This window comes from Zootoca vivipara, chromosome 1 (assembly GCF_965207765.1).
Source record: "Zootoca vivipara chromosome 1, rZooViv2.hap1.1, whole genome shotgun sequence".
Classification (NCBI taxonomy): domain Eukaryota; kingdom Metazoa; phylum Chordata; class Lepidosauria; order Squamata; family Lacertidae; genus Zootoca; species Zootoca vivipara.
In genome coordinates, this window is record NC_142582.1 from 97,230,532 (window position 1) to 97,248,952 (window position 18,421).

The 18,421-nt window shown below is 41.4% G+C and overlaps 1 protein-coding gene across 2 annotated transcripts in view; it reads left to right on the forward strand.

The window, feature by feature from the left end:
- DPH6 (diphthamine biosynthesis 6) overlaps window positions 1–18,421 on the forward strand; it is a 233,007-nt gene that overhangs the window by 93,631 nt on the left and 120,955 nt on the right. For both annotated transcript variants that reach the window (XM_088671286.1, XM_035110376.3), the window contains exons 9-12: window positions 575–716; window positions 4,529–4,660; window positions 8,987–9,116; window positions 14,749–14,923. In XM_088671286.1, coding sequence (XP_088527412.1) covers window positions 575–716; window positions 4,529–4,660; window positions 8,987–9,116; window positions 14,749–14,923 — 579 coding nt within the window. The remainder of the gene's footprint in view (window positions 1–574; window positions 717–4,528; window positions 4,661–8,986; window positions 9,117–14,748; window positions 14,924–18,421) is intronic.

Consider the following 18,421-nt stretch of genomic DNA (forward strand, 5'->3'; position numbering starts at 1 on the left):
AAAATGCCTGATTCACACTAGAAGAAGAGGCGGGTTCTTGTTTTGGTCACTTCACAAAACAGTTTTGTATTTTAGATTAAACAGACCTGCAGTTTGAATGTTTTAAGGTTGCTTTCTTGTCTCCATTACCATGAACATGACGAATGTTCCCATGTGTACTATTGATTTGCATTGCTTTATCTATATAGTGATTTTCTGTTAATTGTACTAAGTAAATTAAATCATTATGCTGCGCTGTTTGCCTAGGTTGCAATCCAGTTTTATGTGTGCAAGTCTCATAGCTGCCAAGTTTTCCCTTTTCTCACGAGGAAGCCTATTCAGCATAATGGAATATCCCTTAAAAAAAGGGATAACTTGGCAGCTATGGCAAGTCTCATTGATCTCTTGGGGACTTAAGTGTTAGCAACTCTATGTGGAAACTCAGTCTCAGTAATAGGTATTAGCATCTTGCCTCCACATCTTGCTCTAAAATGAAATAGAATGTGCTCCGTTCCTTTTACCTCGAGATTTGATTTGCTTGTCCAAGGGCTTCTCTTTTTGAGGTAATGTGTGCTGCAATATTTGTTTCAACCAGGTGCAACCTCTGAGCAAAGCCCTGGCTGTGAGCTGTTCTTGTGAAAAGCAGTTTGAAGAAAACACATGGCCCACGTCAGATGAGCGAAAGGAAGTTGCTTGCATCATCTGGGACACTTCTGGACCTACTTCTCTGAAGTCCAGTGAGTTTTCTGCTTCTCCTCATTCATTAAGGATATATACAATTTCTTTTAAGGCAGGCATAGGCAAACTCGGCCCTCCAGATGTTTGGGGACTACAACTCCCATGATCCCTAGCTAACAGGACCAGTGGTCAGGGATGATGGGAATTGTAGTCCCAAAACATCTGGAGGGCCGAGTTTGACTATGGCTGCTTTAAGGGATAGCCATGTTAGTGTGTAGCATCAGAGCTGACAAAGAGCTTTGTAGCAGCTTAAATACTTTCCTGGCAACCAAGGAAGGGATTTTATCAGTGGCGGCACTCTGTTTATGGAATATCCACCCTGCAGAGACTTGCCTGGTGCCCAGCCAGGTGAATACCTTTTCATTATTTCAGGCCTTTTAATTTTAATGGAGGGCAGGGCTACTGGCCATGATGACTATCTCTGCTTCCACTGTTGGAGGCAGCAATGCTTCTGAATCCAAGTTGCTGGAAACTACAGGAAAAGAGAGTGCTCTTGTTCTCGAATCCTGCTTGCGGTTTCCAACAGGTAACTGTCCAGTCACTGTGAGAGCCATTAGCCTGATCCAGCAGGCTCTTCTTAGGCTCTTAATTATTATGCTACATCTATTTTAGTGTTTCTGGATCCCTGCACTAAGTTATTCCCCTTGCTAGTTTCCTGTTGGGGTTCAATTGTTTTCAGTTACTGGTTTTGTGTTGGTTATGGCCTTCTTGATTTATTTATAACCGGTTTGAATGTTTATCATTTACATTTTGTGTATTTTGTATTTTTAATGGTCTGTAAACAAAGGTAGCTCAATTGCATGGCCAGTAAATGCATGTAATCAATAAAAAACAAATAATGACTAACAAATATATTGCGGCATAAACTTTTGTGGACCAGAAAATACTTTGTGGATGCTTGGAATGCTATCATAAGTTGGCAGGTGCATGTAAGGCAGAGAGAGAGAAAAAAATGTTAGCAGTGAGTTCAGAAGTAAATGAATTCTAAGACTGCGTAATCACATTGCATTTTAAATGCAAAAATAATTACAGTGACTGTTTGCAATGCAATGTGGGTGATACACAAATGGCCTGGCATTAGTGAGTAAATTAGCTTCTGTAGTGTAATAAACTAATTTTATCATAAAGTGAGTGAAGGTTTATTTTTAACAATACCAACAGGATGTTTGGGTTTTTTTGTGTTGTTGTTGTTTTACCAATTTGGGATTGGCAGTAGAGGTCTTTTGACTTCTTGTTTTCCCTCATCCTACCTTCAGAATCTTATTAGGGATGTCAGCATTTTTCTTAGAAGGAAGTTCAAGGCTTTCACTCTTGGACTCTTAATGACTCTCTCCTGCATGCATGGGAGATTTATACATATAATTCCCATTAGTGTTAATAACTATTATAGCTTTCCAATGTTGATCTCCTCCCAAATGATGTGCCCATGGCTCTTTAAATTTGAGCTATAGGGCTGCAGCTCTTATTTATCTGCATGAATTAGAGCTCCATCCCACAAAAAGGCACTCTATTCTGAGAAGTCCTATTTGTTTCAATAAAGTACTGCACGGAAGAGTAATAGAGTAATGCTTGGGGAAATGGAACAGATCTGTTCAGGGCTCTTGTTTTTCTTTGTAACATACTTCAAGTCCATACTTCTGATTCAGAATCTCATACACCACCTTCTGCAAGTAGCCCACTTCACTTTCAATATGTTGAGTTGCTAATGAATAATTTGAAGGCATAATCCTAAATATTTGCACAATTTTACAGCCTGCATTGCCATCATATGTCATGGATGGATGTGTAAGAATTTGCAGGCACAAAAGTTAATGGTGCTTCATTTTCTTTGGTGATCACTCATAGCCGAGTAAGATTGTCTTCCATAAACACGGTTTTAACAGTGGGTTTGAAAGTGACTGTAGAGGCCAATTCTGGATCCACACGTCCTTCCACAGTGGGGACATAGGTTTCCGGGTGTGAGTTGATCACAGTGAGGGTTTGCCAAGCGTGCCTTCCTCTTAGCACGTTTCTCCCTTTCATCCTGAGTTTACGTGTCTTCAAAACCCATAACACCTTTGGTAAAGACTGCTCTCCAATTGGAGCACTTACAGGCCAGTGTTTCCCAGTTGTCAGTGTTTGTATTACATTTTTTTAGATTTGCCTTGAGAGAGTCTTTAAACCTCTTTTGTTGACCACCGGCATTACACTTACCATTTTTAAGTTTGGAATAGAGTAGTTGCTTTGGAAGACGATAATCAGGCATCCGCACAACATGACCAGTCCAACGAAGTCGATGTTGAAGAATCATTGCTTCGACACTGGTGATCTTTGCTTCTTCAAGTACACTGATATTAGTTTGCCTGCTCACAGTCTATAATGCAACCACTGGCGTTAGTTCCCATGTCTTCCCAAGTGATGTGTACAATTTTGGGGGGACACCATTGATGGAATCTTTCAAGGAGTTGGAGATGGCATTTATAAGTGGTCCATGTTTCACAAGCATCTTCTTCTTCTTTGGTGATCACTCGTAGCCAAGTAAGATTGTCTTCCATGAACACAATTTTAACAATGGGTCCGTACGTGACTGTGGAGGCCAATTCTGGATCCACACGTCCTTCCACAATGGTTTCCAGGCGGGAGTTGATCACGGTGTGGATTTGCCAAGTGTGCCTTCCTCTTAGCACGTTTCTCCCTTGCGTCCTGAGATCGAGTGCCTTCAAAGCCCATGACACCTATGGTAAAGACTGTTCTCCAACTGGAGCGCTCGCAGCCCAGTGTTTCCCAGTTTTCAGTGTTTAAATTCACAAGCATACAGTAAGGTTGGTAGTACAGTTGCTTTGTAAACAAGTATTTTGGTTTCCCTGCGAACTTCATTCGGGAGAAAGCTGCACTTTCAGAGCTCAAGTGATGCTGTGGCATGGACCCTAACATCTTGGAGTGGGGTTCTGATTATCCAGTTTTACTGCTTCATTTTTCCTGTTGCAGCCCTCTATGCCTCCAGAATGCCTGGAATGTGTCACTGTGGCATGATTTACCACTGAAGGTTGCAATCAGAGACATACAAGGAACCAAAGTGTTTTCCATTCATTCTACGGCTCAGTTGGCTCCAAACCTTTAATTGGATCACTTATTTGCTTGTGGGAAGGGTCTTAACTCAGTGGTCGAGCACATACTTTGCATGCAAAACATCCTAGGTCCCATCCTTGGCCCGGCTGGGAAGGACTATCTACCTGAAATCCTCAAGAGCTACTGCCAGTCAGTGTGTAGACAGTGCAGAGCTAGATGGGCCAATAATCTGACACTGTGAAAGGGAGCTTTCTATGTTTGATGTAAAACCAGTTCATAGGCTTTATTCATTTGTATGTAATGGTACATTTGACAGTTGCACCTGAACTTAAATATATACACACTATGCAAATAGTATAGCAGAATGATTTAGGAAATGGTAACATCCTAAAATAGTGTGATACAGTATTTGTTCATTTTGACAATTCTTTTGGATTGAAACAAATAGAATAGTGTTTTGTATATGTATACCAATTCTAAGGCTGTTTGCTGGGTGTTAGTTCCTAGTAAAAGGGGATATGAGTATACTGTTTGATTTGTGAATTGCTTTATACATCATCAAATATACATTTGGACATCATCAAAGTGATAATCCACTTTTTTTCTTTCAGGGGATCATAAGTATTATGTAGGGAACGTAGGGCTGCTTTTGTTGAAAAACCTTAAAGTAGTAAGTCTTGTAGCTTGTTTTTGTAGGAAAGACCAAATAAGGCTAAACCATTTGCCATTACAATCTCATCTTTTAAAACTTATATTTTTACAGATAAGACGCTTGAAACCTCAGTGAAGTCTCCTCAGGGCTACCAGTGGCTAACAGGAATCAGTGCTCTCCTAAATGCATCGGAAGGAGGAAGCGTGCAAGAATCGGCTAAGAATGTCTTTTCGTCTCTCCGAGGTGGTTTATTAGGGATTTAATAATGCAATGTAACATGCAGGATACATCTGCTTTAATTAGTGCTGCAACTTCTTATCAATAATTGGGGTGATGAGTTGATGTAATGGTTTGAATGCAAATTTAAAAGCACCAATTGTTTATACATTGCAGGCTCTCTTAAGCAGCAGCAAATGAGGTGCTATAGAGAATATGCAATCTGTTTTGTTATTAGTGGGTGGGGCCAGCTGTTTGTAAACAAGATAGATCTAAGCACCAGACCTCCCAGAGAGCAGAAAGGGTCTTGTTTCCTCAAAGAATCTAGGCTGTGGCTGCTCCCTATCCAAGCATGCCAAGTCACTAGTTCACTATCCCGGGACTTTTCAGCCTCTTTGCTGTTTTCCCCACTGCCAGAATTGAAGAAGGATGCAGGGATGTGCTTAGGAGAACGGATGACTCTCATATCTGCTACAAATTCTAATCAGATTGTTTTGAAATGCATTTGATTAATCAAATTTTTTTTTTAAAAAAATGGTTATTTCTAATGTTTACAGATTTAGTTACAGGTAGGTATCCATGTTGGTCTGACATAGTTGAAACAAAAAATAAAATAAAAATTCCTTCCAGTATCTGAAGAAGTGTGCATGCTCACGAAAGCTCATACCAATGACAAACTTAGTTGGTCTCTAAGGTGCTACTGGAAGGATTTTTGTTTGTTTGTTTGTTTCGTTTACAGATTTGTTTGGTTAGCTATCTCAGGATTGCTCATTATGAAAAAGAACAATGTGAGAACTGTCATATTTAATACTAAAGGCTTGGCAGCAGGTGTTTGCAGAATTGAGTCAGTATAAGTGAACAAGCTTAAAATCAATTGCAATCAGGCTCTCCGCTCTTCATTGTGTCATTGCCCAGATTGTCTGGAGTTTGGGGCTGGGTTGTCATCAATATGCAGATGACACCCAGCTTTATCTGTTGATGGACGGCCGTCCTGACTCTGCCCCAGACACACTGACCAGATGCTTGGAAGCTGTGGCTGGATGGCTGCGTGGGAGCCGGTTGAAGTTAAATCCTTCGAAGACGGAGGTCCTCTGGCTGGGTTGGGACGACATGGGGTTGGGGGGCCAACTCCCATCTCTTGCGGGGACTCAATTAGTGCCAGTGCCTTCTGTCAAGAGTTTGGGTGCAACCTTTGACGCGTCCCTTTCTATGGAGGCACAGGTTACAGCTACAGCAAAGGTGACATTTTTCCATCTCCGCCGTATGAGCAGTTGCCCCCTTACCGTTTTCGCCCTGATCTGGCCACAGAGATCCATATGACAGTCGCCTCCAGGCTTGATTATTGTAACTCGCTCTACACGGGGCTGCACTTGAAGCTGACCCAGAAACTCCAGCAGGCGCAGAATGCCGTGGTGAGGCTCCTTACGGGGTCCTTTGCATGGGATCACATTCATCCAGGGCTTTACCAGCTGCACTGGCTCCCGGTGGAGTACAGGGTCAGGTTTAAGGTGCTGGTTTTGACCTTTAAAGCCCTATGTGGCCTAGGACCCTCATACCTATAGGACTGCCTCTCCTGGTATGCCCCGCGGAGGACCTTACAGTCCATAAAAAACAACACTTTGGAGGTCTCGAGCCTCTAGGAGGTTAGATTGGTCTCAACTAGGGCCAGGGCCTTTTCAGCACTGGCCTGACTTGGTAGAACGCTCTGTCACAAGAGACTAGGGCCCTGCGGGATTTGACATCTTTCCACGGGCCCTGCAAGACGGAGCTGTTCTGCCTGGCCTTTGGCTTAGAATCACTTTTGCCCCTTATATGGGATTTGGTATATAAATCTTCCCTTCGCTTTTTTGCTGGCCCATGTAGGACCAGCATGGATAGCTGGCTCGGGTGAATATCTGATGTTTCCTCCCTTTATGGTCTTGACCTATGGGCTACTACTAAAATGAGGCTGTATTTTAAGCTGTATTTTAATTAACTGGTGTGTGTTTTTTCCCCTATCACATTTTATTGTAATTTATATTTGGTGTTAGCTGCTCTGAGCCCGGGGGGCGGGGTATAAATATTTATTATTATTATTATTATTATTATTATTATTATTATTATTATTATTATTTCATCATCATCATTTATAAAAGACAGTGGGATTTGTTTTCATACTTTTATATTTTGCTGTATGCAGTCTGTGTTGTGTACGCTTTCTGCTTGCTAAACTGCCTTTATCACCATAATTTTAAATTGAGTTCTCCAGAAAGCTGTGGCTGTGGTACATTTTGGCATCTAGGATTAGGTCAGTGGCTTTAAATCTCGTTTATGTACTTAATGCAAGGAAAGAATTGCTACCTTGGGAATTGTGGTAGCTGGATTTCTTACTATCAAACCCTTACAAGATATTGACATATAAAACAAAATGCTTCCATTTTGTTCTGCATCTTTCCTCATTTTACACTTTTAAATAAAGAAATGTTTATGCAGGCATCTTTTTCATTCATAAAAATGGAAATTGCTCTCTGAGGCAGCAATGGGCAAGCTTGTATTCTTGTTCACGGATACTTTTGATGTATTAGCTCATAAAATCTTAACATTTGGCTTGTGCAGCTGAGTTCATGACTGAATACAGAATGATAAAGAAGCGCTAGCAATTTTGAAAGCCAAAAGGCGTCATGCTTTCTAAACGACCCTTAAGCTAGTTCTTAACAGCCTGGAAATCAGCAAGGAGGCTGTAATCAGGCTTGTAGGTAAAGGCAGAAAAGTTCTGCATAAATCTTTTCGGCATAACATGTAAATGTAAGCAATGGGGCTCTATCATGTTTGCTTGCTGCTTGTTACATTTCCATGGACCCCAGCCAATCCAAATATTATACATCCTTGCCTTTCTTTTCATTAGAATTAGACAAAAAGTAGTGGTTGTGCCTCTGGGCCAGAAGCTATGGTTCCTACTGTTTTTGGCAGGTTACTTACATTTGAAGTATTGTTTTCCATTTCTGGCCAACTACTAGCGTTTTGGTCCCAGGTAATGCTTGCATTTCCTGTGGATATTTATTTTGCTCTCTGAACAGGGGGTGGGGACACGGAATGAATTATGGTCTTGTCAGCTGAAGGAACCTCCACACGTTTTTTTTTGCCAGAACATTGCTGAGACACTTTAGGTATGTCTGATAACCTTTTCCTAGAAAAGCCATACCTGCTGTCTGCTTGCCCTTTTGTCCAGCGCTGCATCCCGGTGAGAAGATGGAGGAAGCACAAGCTTTGTTACAAAGCTAACTCCTTTATTACCCTCTGGGAGAGTTCATACTTTGCCGAATGGAAATCTACTAATGGACTGCTCAAATGCACACAGTCGTTCTAACTCACAAGATTAAGGCGACAAGCTTGTTAGTTACACCGAGTTTTTAGCCCTATATCTGGGGTTTTTTAAGAAATAAATTCATGCATCCATGTATTCTATGACCCAAACACCTAAAATGTCAATCTAGAGTTGGCAGAAGTCAGCAACTCGAACTGCAGTCCAACTGTTTGATCCCCACCCACCCACCCCAACTATTATGCAGGCTGATGCCACCACCTGTCCCTGAGTGCAGAACTCCTTGTTCCACTTGCCAAACAGGGCCATTCTGACGGTGGGACTGCGTTGAGCTAGGATCCACTAGATCCCAAAATGACTCCCCAAGAATACCATCCTAGTTAGGAGCTGCTCATGGAACTAATGATGTGTTCAGAATTATTGAGCTAGAAGGCAGCTTTAGTCATCCTGATTCAGAGAAACTCTGCTAAACTCAAACACCTCTGATATATTTGCACACATTTTCTGGATCTTTTTTTCTTCTTACATTCTTGCTCATTTTCAAATATATTTGTTCTTGAATGAGGAAATGCTGCCATCTGATTAACAGGCTAGGGCTGGATCTGAAGGCACAATTCCACTTTTTCTAAGAAGAGTGAAACTAAATCAGAAGACACTGCACTTATTGTGGGACACAGTATATCTCTGTAAAATTCATAACCATAGTGCTGGTGGCTGTTTTCCTTCCACTTGTGGTTCATTGAATCCAACTCCTAATGCTTGAAAATTGTTCCTTTTAATTCACTTCAGAAGAGACAACAATGCCATGACACAGCACGTGAAGGTGTTTTTTAAAAAAGTGAAATCAGACAATTTGTTACTATCTAAACATCCTTTGTGTGACAATTGCCTCTATGTAATATATGACTGACCTCAGACAGCCCAAGAGAATGTTAATATGCCATTGCTTGCTTTTCTTGGAGAAATACTTTGAAAAAAGTATTCCTCCTATTATTCTGGTACAAATGTAATTGCTCCCGCCTTTAACGGCTGCATTGTTTTTCCACGTGCAGCTCATCTGAATTCAAAAGGATTGGAATTGACAGATATTATTTTGGTCCATCTGTATATGAAGAGCATGAAAGATTTTGCTGTGATTAATTCAGTCTATGTGACAGCATTTGATTTGTGTCCCCCAGCAAGGTAGGTTCTTACTACTGCTACCTTATATTTATGATACTCTGGAATATACTTCATTGCTACTACACTGCTTTATTTATTACACTTTTCATCATATTTAGTTTCTGGGCTTCTTTTCACCTATTGCTATGTCTGTTTTAGCAGCTGCTTTACAGTTGTCACATGTCCTCCTCTTAAGGCCTTTTAGGTACACACCCCAAGTTTATGGCCACTGTCCTGGAAGAGCTGTGCATATCCTTGAATGCACTGTCTGGTTTCATCTTGAGCTTAGACCCTCTGCCATGGAATCATCTCATCCCAAAACTAACATCCAATTTTATTGCAGCATTGTTGTGATTGTTTATTACATTTATAACCTGACTTTCCTTCAAGGAGCTCTAGATTCATGGTTTTCCCCATCCCTTCATCCCACCCCACCCCCAGCAACTCTGTAAGTTAGCAGGATGAGAGATGGTGATTGACTCAGGACTCAGAATCACAAGACAGAGAAACCAGTAGGAGAACACTTCAGTCTCCCGGGACATTCTATACAAGATCTCAAAGTAGCTGTATTATTACAAAAGAATTTCAGAAATAGACTGGAAAGAGAAGTTGCTGAATTGCAACTTATTACCAAACTTAAAACCATGGAGAGACTTGGTCTGAATAGAGACATTGGATTCTTATCTCATTATACCTGATAAAGCTATTTTTAGCCATCTCACCCATTGCTTTCCCCCCTGTAAGACCAATTGCAGTCGTTAACAGTCGTCAACAGGTTTACCACACCTATCACCCATTCCCACCACCCTTCTGAGTAATACCCCTCCCCACCCTCTCACTATATATAAGGGTCTGGTGACTTCTGTTTCAGTGTATCTGAAGAAGTGTGCATGCACATGAAAGCTCATACCTATGACAAACTTAGTTGGTCTCTATGGTGCTACGGGAAAGAATTTTTTTTATTTTGTTTTGACTCAGGACTGTTTGATGAACAACATAGTAGGGATTTGAACCCAGGCCTTCCTGGTCCTAGGCCCCATGTGCACTATACATTTAAAGCAGTTTTATACCACTTTTAATGGTCCTGGCCCTCCCCTCGAAGAATCCTGTGAACTGTAATTTGTTAGGGATGCTGAGAATTTTTAGGAGGCCCCTATTCCCCTCACAGAGCTACAATTCCGAGAGTGGCTTAAAAACCAATTCCTCTTCCCAGGGAACTCTTGAAAGTATTCAAGGAGAAGGAGCTTGTTTGAGTGATACGAGTTTCTTCTGTTTATTTAACAGCAACCTTATTTAGTGCACAGTGAATTAAATGGGATATAGTGGTCCAACTGAGGCATTTAGAGTGACATTTTTCATTTCAGTTAGTTTATTTGGAATACTTTTATGGGCAAAAAAGGCCTCCCATGGTGACTTACTTAATAAAATGCAATACAATACAAGTAAAACCTCAAATAAATGAATATAAGTCAGCAGTACACAGCATCAAGCGAAAAAAGTATCTGAGTAAAGTAACTTCAGAGAAATCACCTGAATGCCCACAATGGTGGAACAGGCATGGTGGATACATGCTGATAATGTGATCCAGATGTGAGCCCACTGTGGGAAATGCCTCCTTCCCTCCCTCATACTCACCAGTCTGTCTGCTCTTGAAGGTGAGCATGTGAAAAGGTCCTCTGTTGCTAATATTAGCATGCAGGCAGGTTGATATGGGTGAATTCCTGCATTGGAGGGGGTTGGACTAGATGACCCTTGGTGTGCCTTCCAGCTCTAGAATTCTGTGATTCTATGAAGGTGGTCCTGCAGGTGACTTGGACTGAAACCATTTTGATTTGATTTATTATTACGGTTCTTGACCAGCACACATAAATATGCAATACATAAAAACAATAAAAGAAAACAAGAATATCTAAAAATAGACAATAAGTATAAGTTTTAACAATTGGTTAAAAGAAAACTAATTAAAGGAGTATTACTACTTAGAGAGGTAGACTACAGCAGTTAATATCACTGGATCCTCTTTAGCTAGTCCTGAAGATGTTCTGAGGATATTTGGACACTGCTAATTAGATTGGACTGAATTTTTATGGCTCTGGCACAGAATTTGGCAACCTTCGCTGACACATTAGGGTTAGCGTCGGAAAGAAGCCACTCTATATAGAAATTATCCGAGCGTCCAGGTAGCTCTGCCAGTATGGTGTGGATAAGCTCGCCTCACACCTCCTCGTAGAAGCAGCATCGCAAAAGTATATGGCCGATAGATTCCACTTCTCCTGATCCGCACAGGCAGCATCTCTCACATAAAGGGATCCGTTTGTACTTCCCCTGGAGAACTGCCGAAGGCATTATGCGGTTACGGGCCAAAGTGAATGCTCTTCTATGAGAGGGTATTTCCAGGTGGGATAAATATCTGGCTGGGCAGGCCAAGTATCTCCTTTCCTCCTCAATTAGAAAGTGAGGACTGAAACCATTTAAGGCTTTGCAAACAGCACTTTGAACTGGGATGAGAAAGGCACTGGTGACCCATGGAACTGGTTTTGTTGAACCATCCTCCTATCTCCCACCAGGACATGAGCAGCTGTATTTTGCAGCAGCTGAAGCAATGTACTCCGCTAATGAAAACACATGCGTGCAGTGGGACTTTTCCCTTTTTTCCAGGAACATCAACTCCGGCAATGTTGCAAACTATTTTTTGTGACTTGGAGAGTTTTAAAAGCAGATTATAAAGTGATATCAAGGAACTGCTCTTCAGGGTGGGGGGGGGATATGGAGCTCAACTGTTCACCTGTCTTCCCACGCAGTTTTTAAAGTCACAGTGGATATTTTTCCAGTCTTCTGCTTCCATTACGGCCGTTTCTAGGTTTGCCTTTCTATTCAGTATATTCAGTTCACCACGATTCAGAACAAGCATGTTTTCCTTCTCATTTCTCTTAATTTGGAATCCAAATGTATTTCATTTCTGTTTCTTAATAAAAAATTTAATATATAACATTCATGAAATAAGGACACTACAATTAAAATATTTTTAATGCTGCATAAAATATTTTATAAGAAGCAAATTATTTAGGATTTTTTTTCCTGTTGAGGGCTTTATTACTTATTCCAGTTAATAAGATATATTTCCCCTCACTTGGTAATAGCTTTACTACTAATTGGATCTCTGTGAAACTCATTGCATTGGTGACTTTCTTGAGATAAATATCCAATGTTCCTTACTAATATCATGCTCCATAACTTACAAAATAATAATAATAATAATTCTATGTATTATTCCAGTATATAATCAGTTAAGAAGAGTTCCACAAATAATGGAAATAGGTTTCTACATGTTATAGAGCACCCGTCCCAGCCTGGTGCCCCTTAGATATTTTGGGGTGGTGTTCAAAAGTAGTTCTGCTCTGAGTAGGTTCATTAAAGTTAATGGACATAACTAACTTAGATGAATTTATTTCAGTGGGTCTAATATGAATATGACTTAGTTGAATACAACTAAATTTTGGATAATCCGACACAAATATAATCTCAGCATAGTTGAGACAAACTGTGCTCACAAAGGTATTTTGGTGTCTTTATACACCCATAAAATTAGCTCATCTATGAAAAACACCTTCCCTAAACCAATATGTTGGAAATGTGGTTAGCACAAAGGAATTCATTTCCAGTTTTGGAGGGAATGTGCTAAATCAGTGGTATCCAAACTTTTTTCAAAGAGGGCCAGATTTGTTGAAGTGAAGGGCCGTGAGGGCCGACCAAGGAGCCAACCTTTTTTAGGATTGAAGTTGTTGAGCTTTTTTATGATTTTACCCCAAAGTTATTGAGCTTTATTTTAGGGTTGACGCTGTTGAGGGTTGTTGGTTTTTTTAAGGATTTTACCCCAGGAAATAAACTACCACAGGGGCTGGATTAAACCAACTGGCGGGCTGGATTAGGCCCCTGAAACGGACTTTGGACATGCCTGTCCTAAGACAACTTTCTTTGGGGAATCTGTGTTTACTGAAGTTAACCAAGTAACAGCACATGGCTTGTTACCAGTACCCTCAGTAATACAGCTAAGTATTTGGGACAACCAGAACAACGATGGGAAGTAAAACTTTCTTCGGGTTTTTCCTGATGGCTGCAAGACCAATAATCTCTAGATACTGGAAATATTTGGAGGGCCTCTCTATATAGGCATGGTATGAAATGGTATGGGTTTTGGCAGTTTCACAGAAGCTCTGTGAACTAGAACAAGCACACCTAAATATGAAGGAAGAATGAGAAAGCACAGTGTGTACTGGGGGCTGTATCCAGTGATGTCCTGCCATTGACAGGAGGCTCTTTATTCCATTTGGAGGCTCAACAGAACAGGAGGGAAGCTGCTTTCTCCAAATGAACCTCCACTCTGCAGATGCTCTCTTGCTGTTCCAAAGCATTTCCCAACCTTCTGGAGCAGGTTTTTTTTTGGGGGGGGGGTCCAGTAGCCACTCCCGCTTGCTTATGACAGAAGGCTGCCATAAATTGTAGCAGTCAGCTTTCACAATGAAGAGACTCTTAGCTGGCTATATAGAGAACTTAGAGTTGGTGTCAGGTTTCAGCATCACGGGGTACCTTCCAAGGCTCACTCCTCAGTAGGAGGCCTACTACCGATTCCCAGAGCCCCCTGGCCCTGCCGCTACTCATCCTTCTTGCTGTTACTGCTTGTTGGTGTGCTCTCTTCAAATGTGTAAGCAAGGAGAAGAAGAAGCACTCTCCAGATGATCCGGACTCTCCCTATATGCCAGGTGAACAGATTGGACCCAACGGGAAAGGTAATGGTGGTGACAGTGGCAATGAAGAGGTTGGCCCACTCAGTGGGAACAATGATGATGGCCCCAAGGTCCCTTCAAAACGTGGAGCCATATTGGTCTGCAATGTGTTATGCGTAGGGCTGCCTCTGAAGACGGTTTGGAAACTTCAGCTGTTGCAGAATTCAGCAGCCAGGTTGCTCACCGGAGCAAGACGGTTTGAGCATATTACACCAATCCTGGTACAGCTGCACTGGCTACCAATCAGTTTCTGGGCCCAATTCAAAGTGCTGGTTTTGACTTAAACAGCTCAGGATCGCAATACCTCAAGGATCGCCTCTTTCCATATGAACTATGGAAGCATATTTCATATATATATATATTCCATATATCATATGGAACCATATGAACCCTGAGATTGTTTTCTGAGGCCCTCCTTCGTGTGCTGCCTCCTTGAGAGGTCCGGAGGGTGGCAACATGAGAACGGGCCTTCTCTGCAGTGACTCCCTATCTGTGGAATGCTCTCCCAAGGGAAGTTCGCCTGGCGCCTTCATTATACACCTTTAGACGCCAGGCAGAAACGTTCCTTTTCAACCAGGTTGATCCGATTTTCATCCTATGTCCTTTTAAAATGTGTTCTTTTTGGGGGGGTGGGGCTTTTGGGTTGCTGTTTTATTTTTATTAGGTATTTTGTGGTTTTATATCTTGATTTTATTCTGTGAGCTGTCCTGAGACCCCCAGGTATAGGGTAGTATATAAATTCTAATAATAATAATAATCATCATCATCATCATCATCATCTAAGTATGAGGGGGGAAAGAGATCCTGTCAAAAATTAAGATGCATGAATGCCACCATTAAATAACTGCCTTCCTGTCTTGTGGTTTCAGAGTTTGTGTAGAAGTCCCCTTGCCTGAAGGACTTTTGTTTCAGATGGACTGCCTGGCACAGAATTATGATGGGATGACTGGTGAGCCACCTTGTCAACAGAAGCAGGTTTTGCATGTACAGAGCATCTCTCACTGGGCCCCTGCCAACATAGGACCTTACAGTCAGTGTGTACAGGTATGCATTCATCTGCCCCTCACTGCATTAGCAACTCTCTGGAGAATAATCCCAGTTATAGGTTTGAATTTGCATATTGAAATACTAGTTCATCCACCTGAGGAAAATAATAATACTGGTTCTTATTTTATTTTCCTTTCAGCAGGATATATAGTTTTATAGCTTGAAGCTGAACAGGAGGGCAAGGAAGCTATTGGTAACATAAATGTTCGATAATATTAAAAAATATACAAAATGTTTAAGCTTATTAAAGGGTTGTGAAAGCAAGAGAGGTGTATGGAAATCTGTGTGGATGTGTGCATATAAGAATGCCTATGGAAGGATTGGGTTTACATATACACTATCAGGAATTAGTCCCAGAGCAGGACTAAATTTGGGATTCAGTGCTGTGTGGGCTGAGCTGAAAAAGTCTCATATGCACTACAGCTCTTATCCTGTTGTCTTAAAAGGCTGTGTAAAAATATTAACAAAATCTGTTAATGCCATCTGTACAGGTTTGCGGTTGCATGTTCTCCCGAATTCTGAATCTGTCATTTACATTTATGAATGAAGTGCTCCATTCTTAGCTTTCCTTTGTGAGCAGTACATCTCCAAGTTGGTACACATCATAGTTATGAACATAATAGGTGACTGGATAAATCCTGTAAGTCTGAAGACAGCTTTATGTGGGGGGAAACCCAACAGCAACAGGCAACCACCCCCTGGAAACAGCCAGGTTTCTCCTATTCTTTCCTTCATCCCTACATTGCCTAGTAGAACTAATTGAAATGAAAAATCTGCATCGCAGGTTCTTTCTCTGAAACATAAAGCAGTTAACAAATCACAGAACGAGAACAAAATTTCAGATATAAACAGAATCCCATCATAAAATGGCATGCACGCCCAAAATCTTACTTTGTGTCTTTGCGTAATTATGCTGAGTGTGTCCTGGATTCTGCTCCTACATAACAGGTCACTGCTCACTGGGGTCGAGAAACATTCGCTGCAATTGTGTCAGGGTGAAGCCCAGGTAGGAGCTTTTGTGGGTCACGAAAGGGCAGGACATTGTTAGTTATTTAGTTTATTGTTGCATTTTTACTGCCAGGTTGGAGGAGAGGTGCTTTTCCTCCTCTGGTACCAAAATAAATTGACTGGCCTTGGATACTATGCACTTAGTTTTGTGGAGAGAATACAGTACACCATTTGCTGTTCTGCCTCAGGCAGCAAAATGTCTTGGGCTGAATAGTGTGAGAACACAGATAAGCAGGGCCGGCCCTACGGCCAGGCTGGGTGGCGCAGCTGCACCCCCCGGCAGCCGCACTGTGCGCTTGGCCCGGCCGCGCAGCTCTGGCCGGCCGCCGCACTGGGAAACAGGGCGGGGGCGCCGGAGGGATCCGGCGCACCTCGGCGCCAGTTGCGCCAAATATACTTAAGACAGCCCTGCAGATAAGTTATATTAATCATTTGTAGGGGGAGGTCAGATGCCTGGGACAGGGAACCTTAAGTCTGTCTTAACCTAATGTTGAAACCTCTGAATGCAACAGAGTCGTCTAGCGATATACCCTGTGCATAAAGCTTTCACCATGATATGCTCACACTGTTACAAAAGCATGCTTCTTTTGTGATGAGGAGAAATGTGAAAAAAATGAAAGATGATTAGTTGATATACTTTTATCACTAGAAAAATCATTGTAATTCCCACAGATCTCTACATTTTATTTGGGGCTTTTGGACTTTATTTCAATTTACACTGAATAAGATGATGGCTACATATTAAATACGTATGAATACCTTTGCTAAAATTCAGTGTCAAAAGAAAAGAGATGAAGATAGTATGCTTTTTGTCATAAATACATATGTAATCTTAGAATCATAGACTTGGAAAGGGACCCAAGGGTCATCTAGTCCAACCCCCTGCAATGCAGGCTATACACAAGAAGCAACTAGGATTTTCCAAACCAGGAGACCAGCTGGAACAGAAAATTGGGCTGAATCCAACTTATTGTGTGAATGGAACAGTTTTTGCAAATGCGCTGTAATGTCCTCCTCTGCAGGGTTTGGGGAACTCCCATAGCAGATGTGGGGGGAGGCACATGGGGGTGAGAGGGAGGGGAAGTTCCACTGCACTCATAGAAGTCGTCTTGCATATGCAACCCATTGTAATTTTTATTAGTGAGAGCAAAAAGGACTTGAGGTGAGAGGACCAAGCTCAATGAACAGACATGGTGAGGCTGCAGAAGGAAGGAAGTTGCATTCCATTGGTGTCAGATGCAAAACAGCAGGCATGGACAGAGTTCATGGAAAGCAAAGTATGAGAACTGGGAACCAGAACTTAGTTAGAGCAGGACCATGTACAGAAACTAACGGCAGGGCCAGGAATGAAACTGGGAAGCAGTTCAGGACAATGTGAAGCTGCAGTTAGTACAGAACAATGCAGCACAATTGCTCACAGGGGTGAGGCATTGCCAGCATATAACACCTGTGTTCAGAGATCTGCATTGGTTGTCAATTTACTACCAGGCCAAGTACAAGGTGTTACTATTGGTAACAACTTGGGACCAGGTTACCTGTGAGAACGCCTTACTCCCACATTTGCCCACTCTACCGCTTTGAGTGGTACATAATACCTGTCCTGCATTTGTAAGAACTTGGTCATTTAGAGCGGCAGTGCCAACACTTAGGAACTCCCAGCCCATTGAGATCATGCTGGTGCCTTCACTGTACTGTTTTCGGCGCCTGCTAAAAGCATTCTTGTTTAGACAAGTCTACCTAAATGCTTAGAAAGTCGAGGGAATTTTAATCTGTTTTAGCACTTTAACTTTTGTACATTTTAAACTAGGGTTGTGGTTTTTCCTCGATTTTCTTGTTTTATATATTTGTAAACTGCTTTGAGGCAATGCATACATTTTATGAAATAAAAAATAAAAGCCAAGGCAAGGATCTGGAGCAGAAGTAGAGAAAAGGATAAATGTCACCTAAACCAGAAAAAAACTGGAGAAAGGGGTAAAGCAAAACGTTTCTAGCTGATCAGGTGAGTATAACATAACTTTTATTTTTGTCCAGTGCAGAAAGAAATTTACTGATGCTTATAAATACATTTTTATATTTGGGTTTAGTGTTACGATGTTTTAGCATAAAATGTTATAAATTATTCTTGGTTACGTGCCAGCTAAAATGGTTATGCTGCTTCTAACATCTTATAGCCCATTTACATTGCAGTGGGCTTTAAAAAGTGCTTTCAAGCCACTTAGTGCATTACTCTAGAACATCTTGCAAATACTGTCTAGAATAAATAGCTTGAAACACTGCCATTACTTTACAATCACGGACATTTATTCCAATGCTTCATCCTCGGAACAACTATCCCACAACATCTCCAAGACCAAAACCACAACTCATGGCAAAGACTTTGAACGCCTTCATCTATGTCAGTGCTGTCCTTAAATGCTTTTAAAAGCTGTGTTAAATTATTTCATAGCACAAAAAAATGTGAACATCCCTTACGAAGGGTTTTCCATG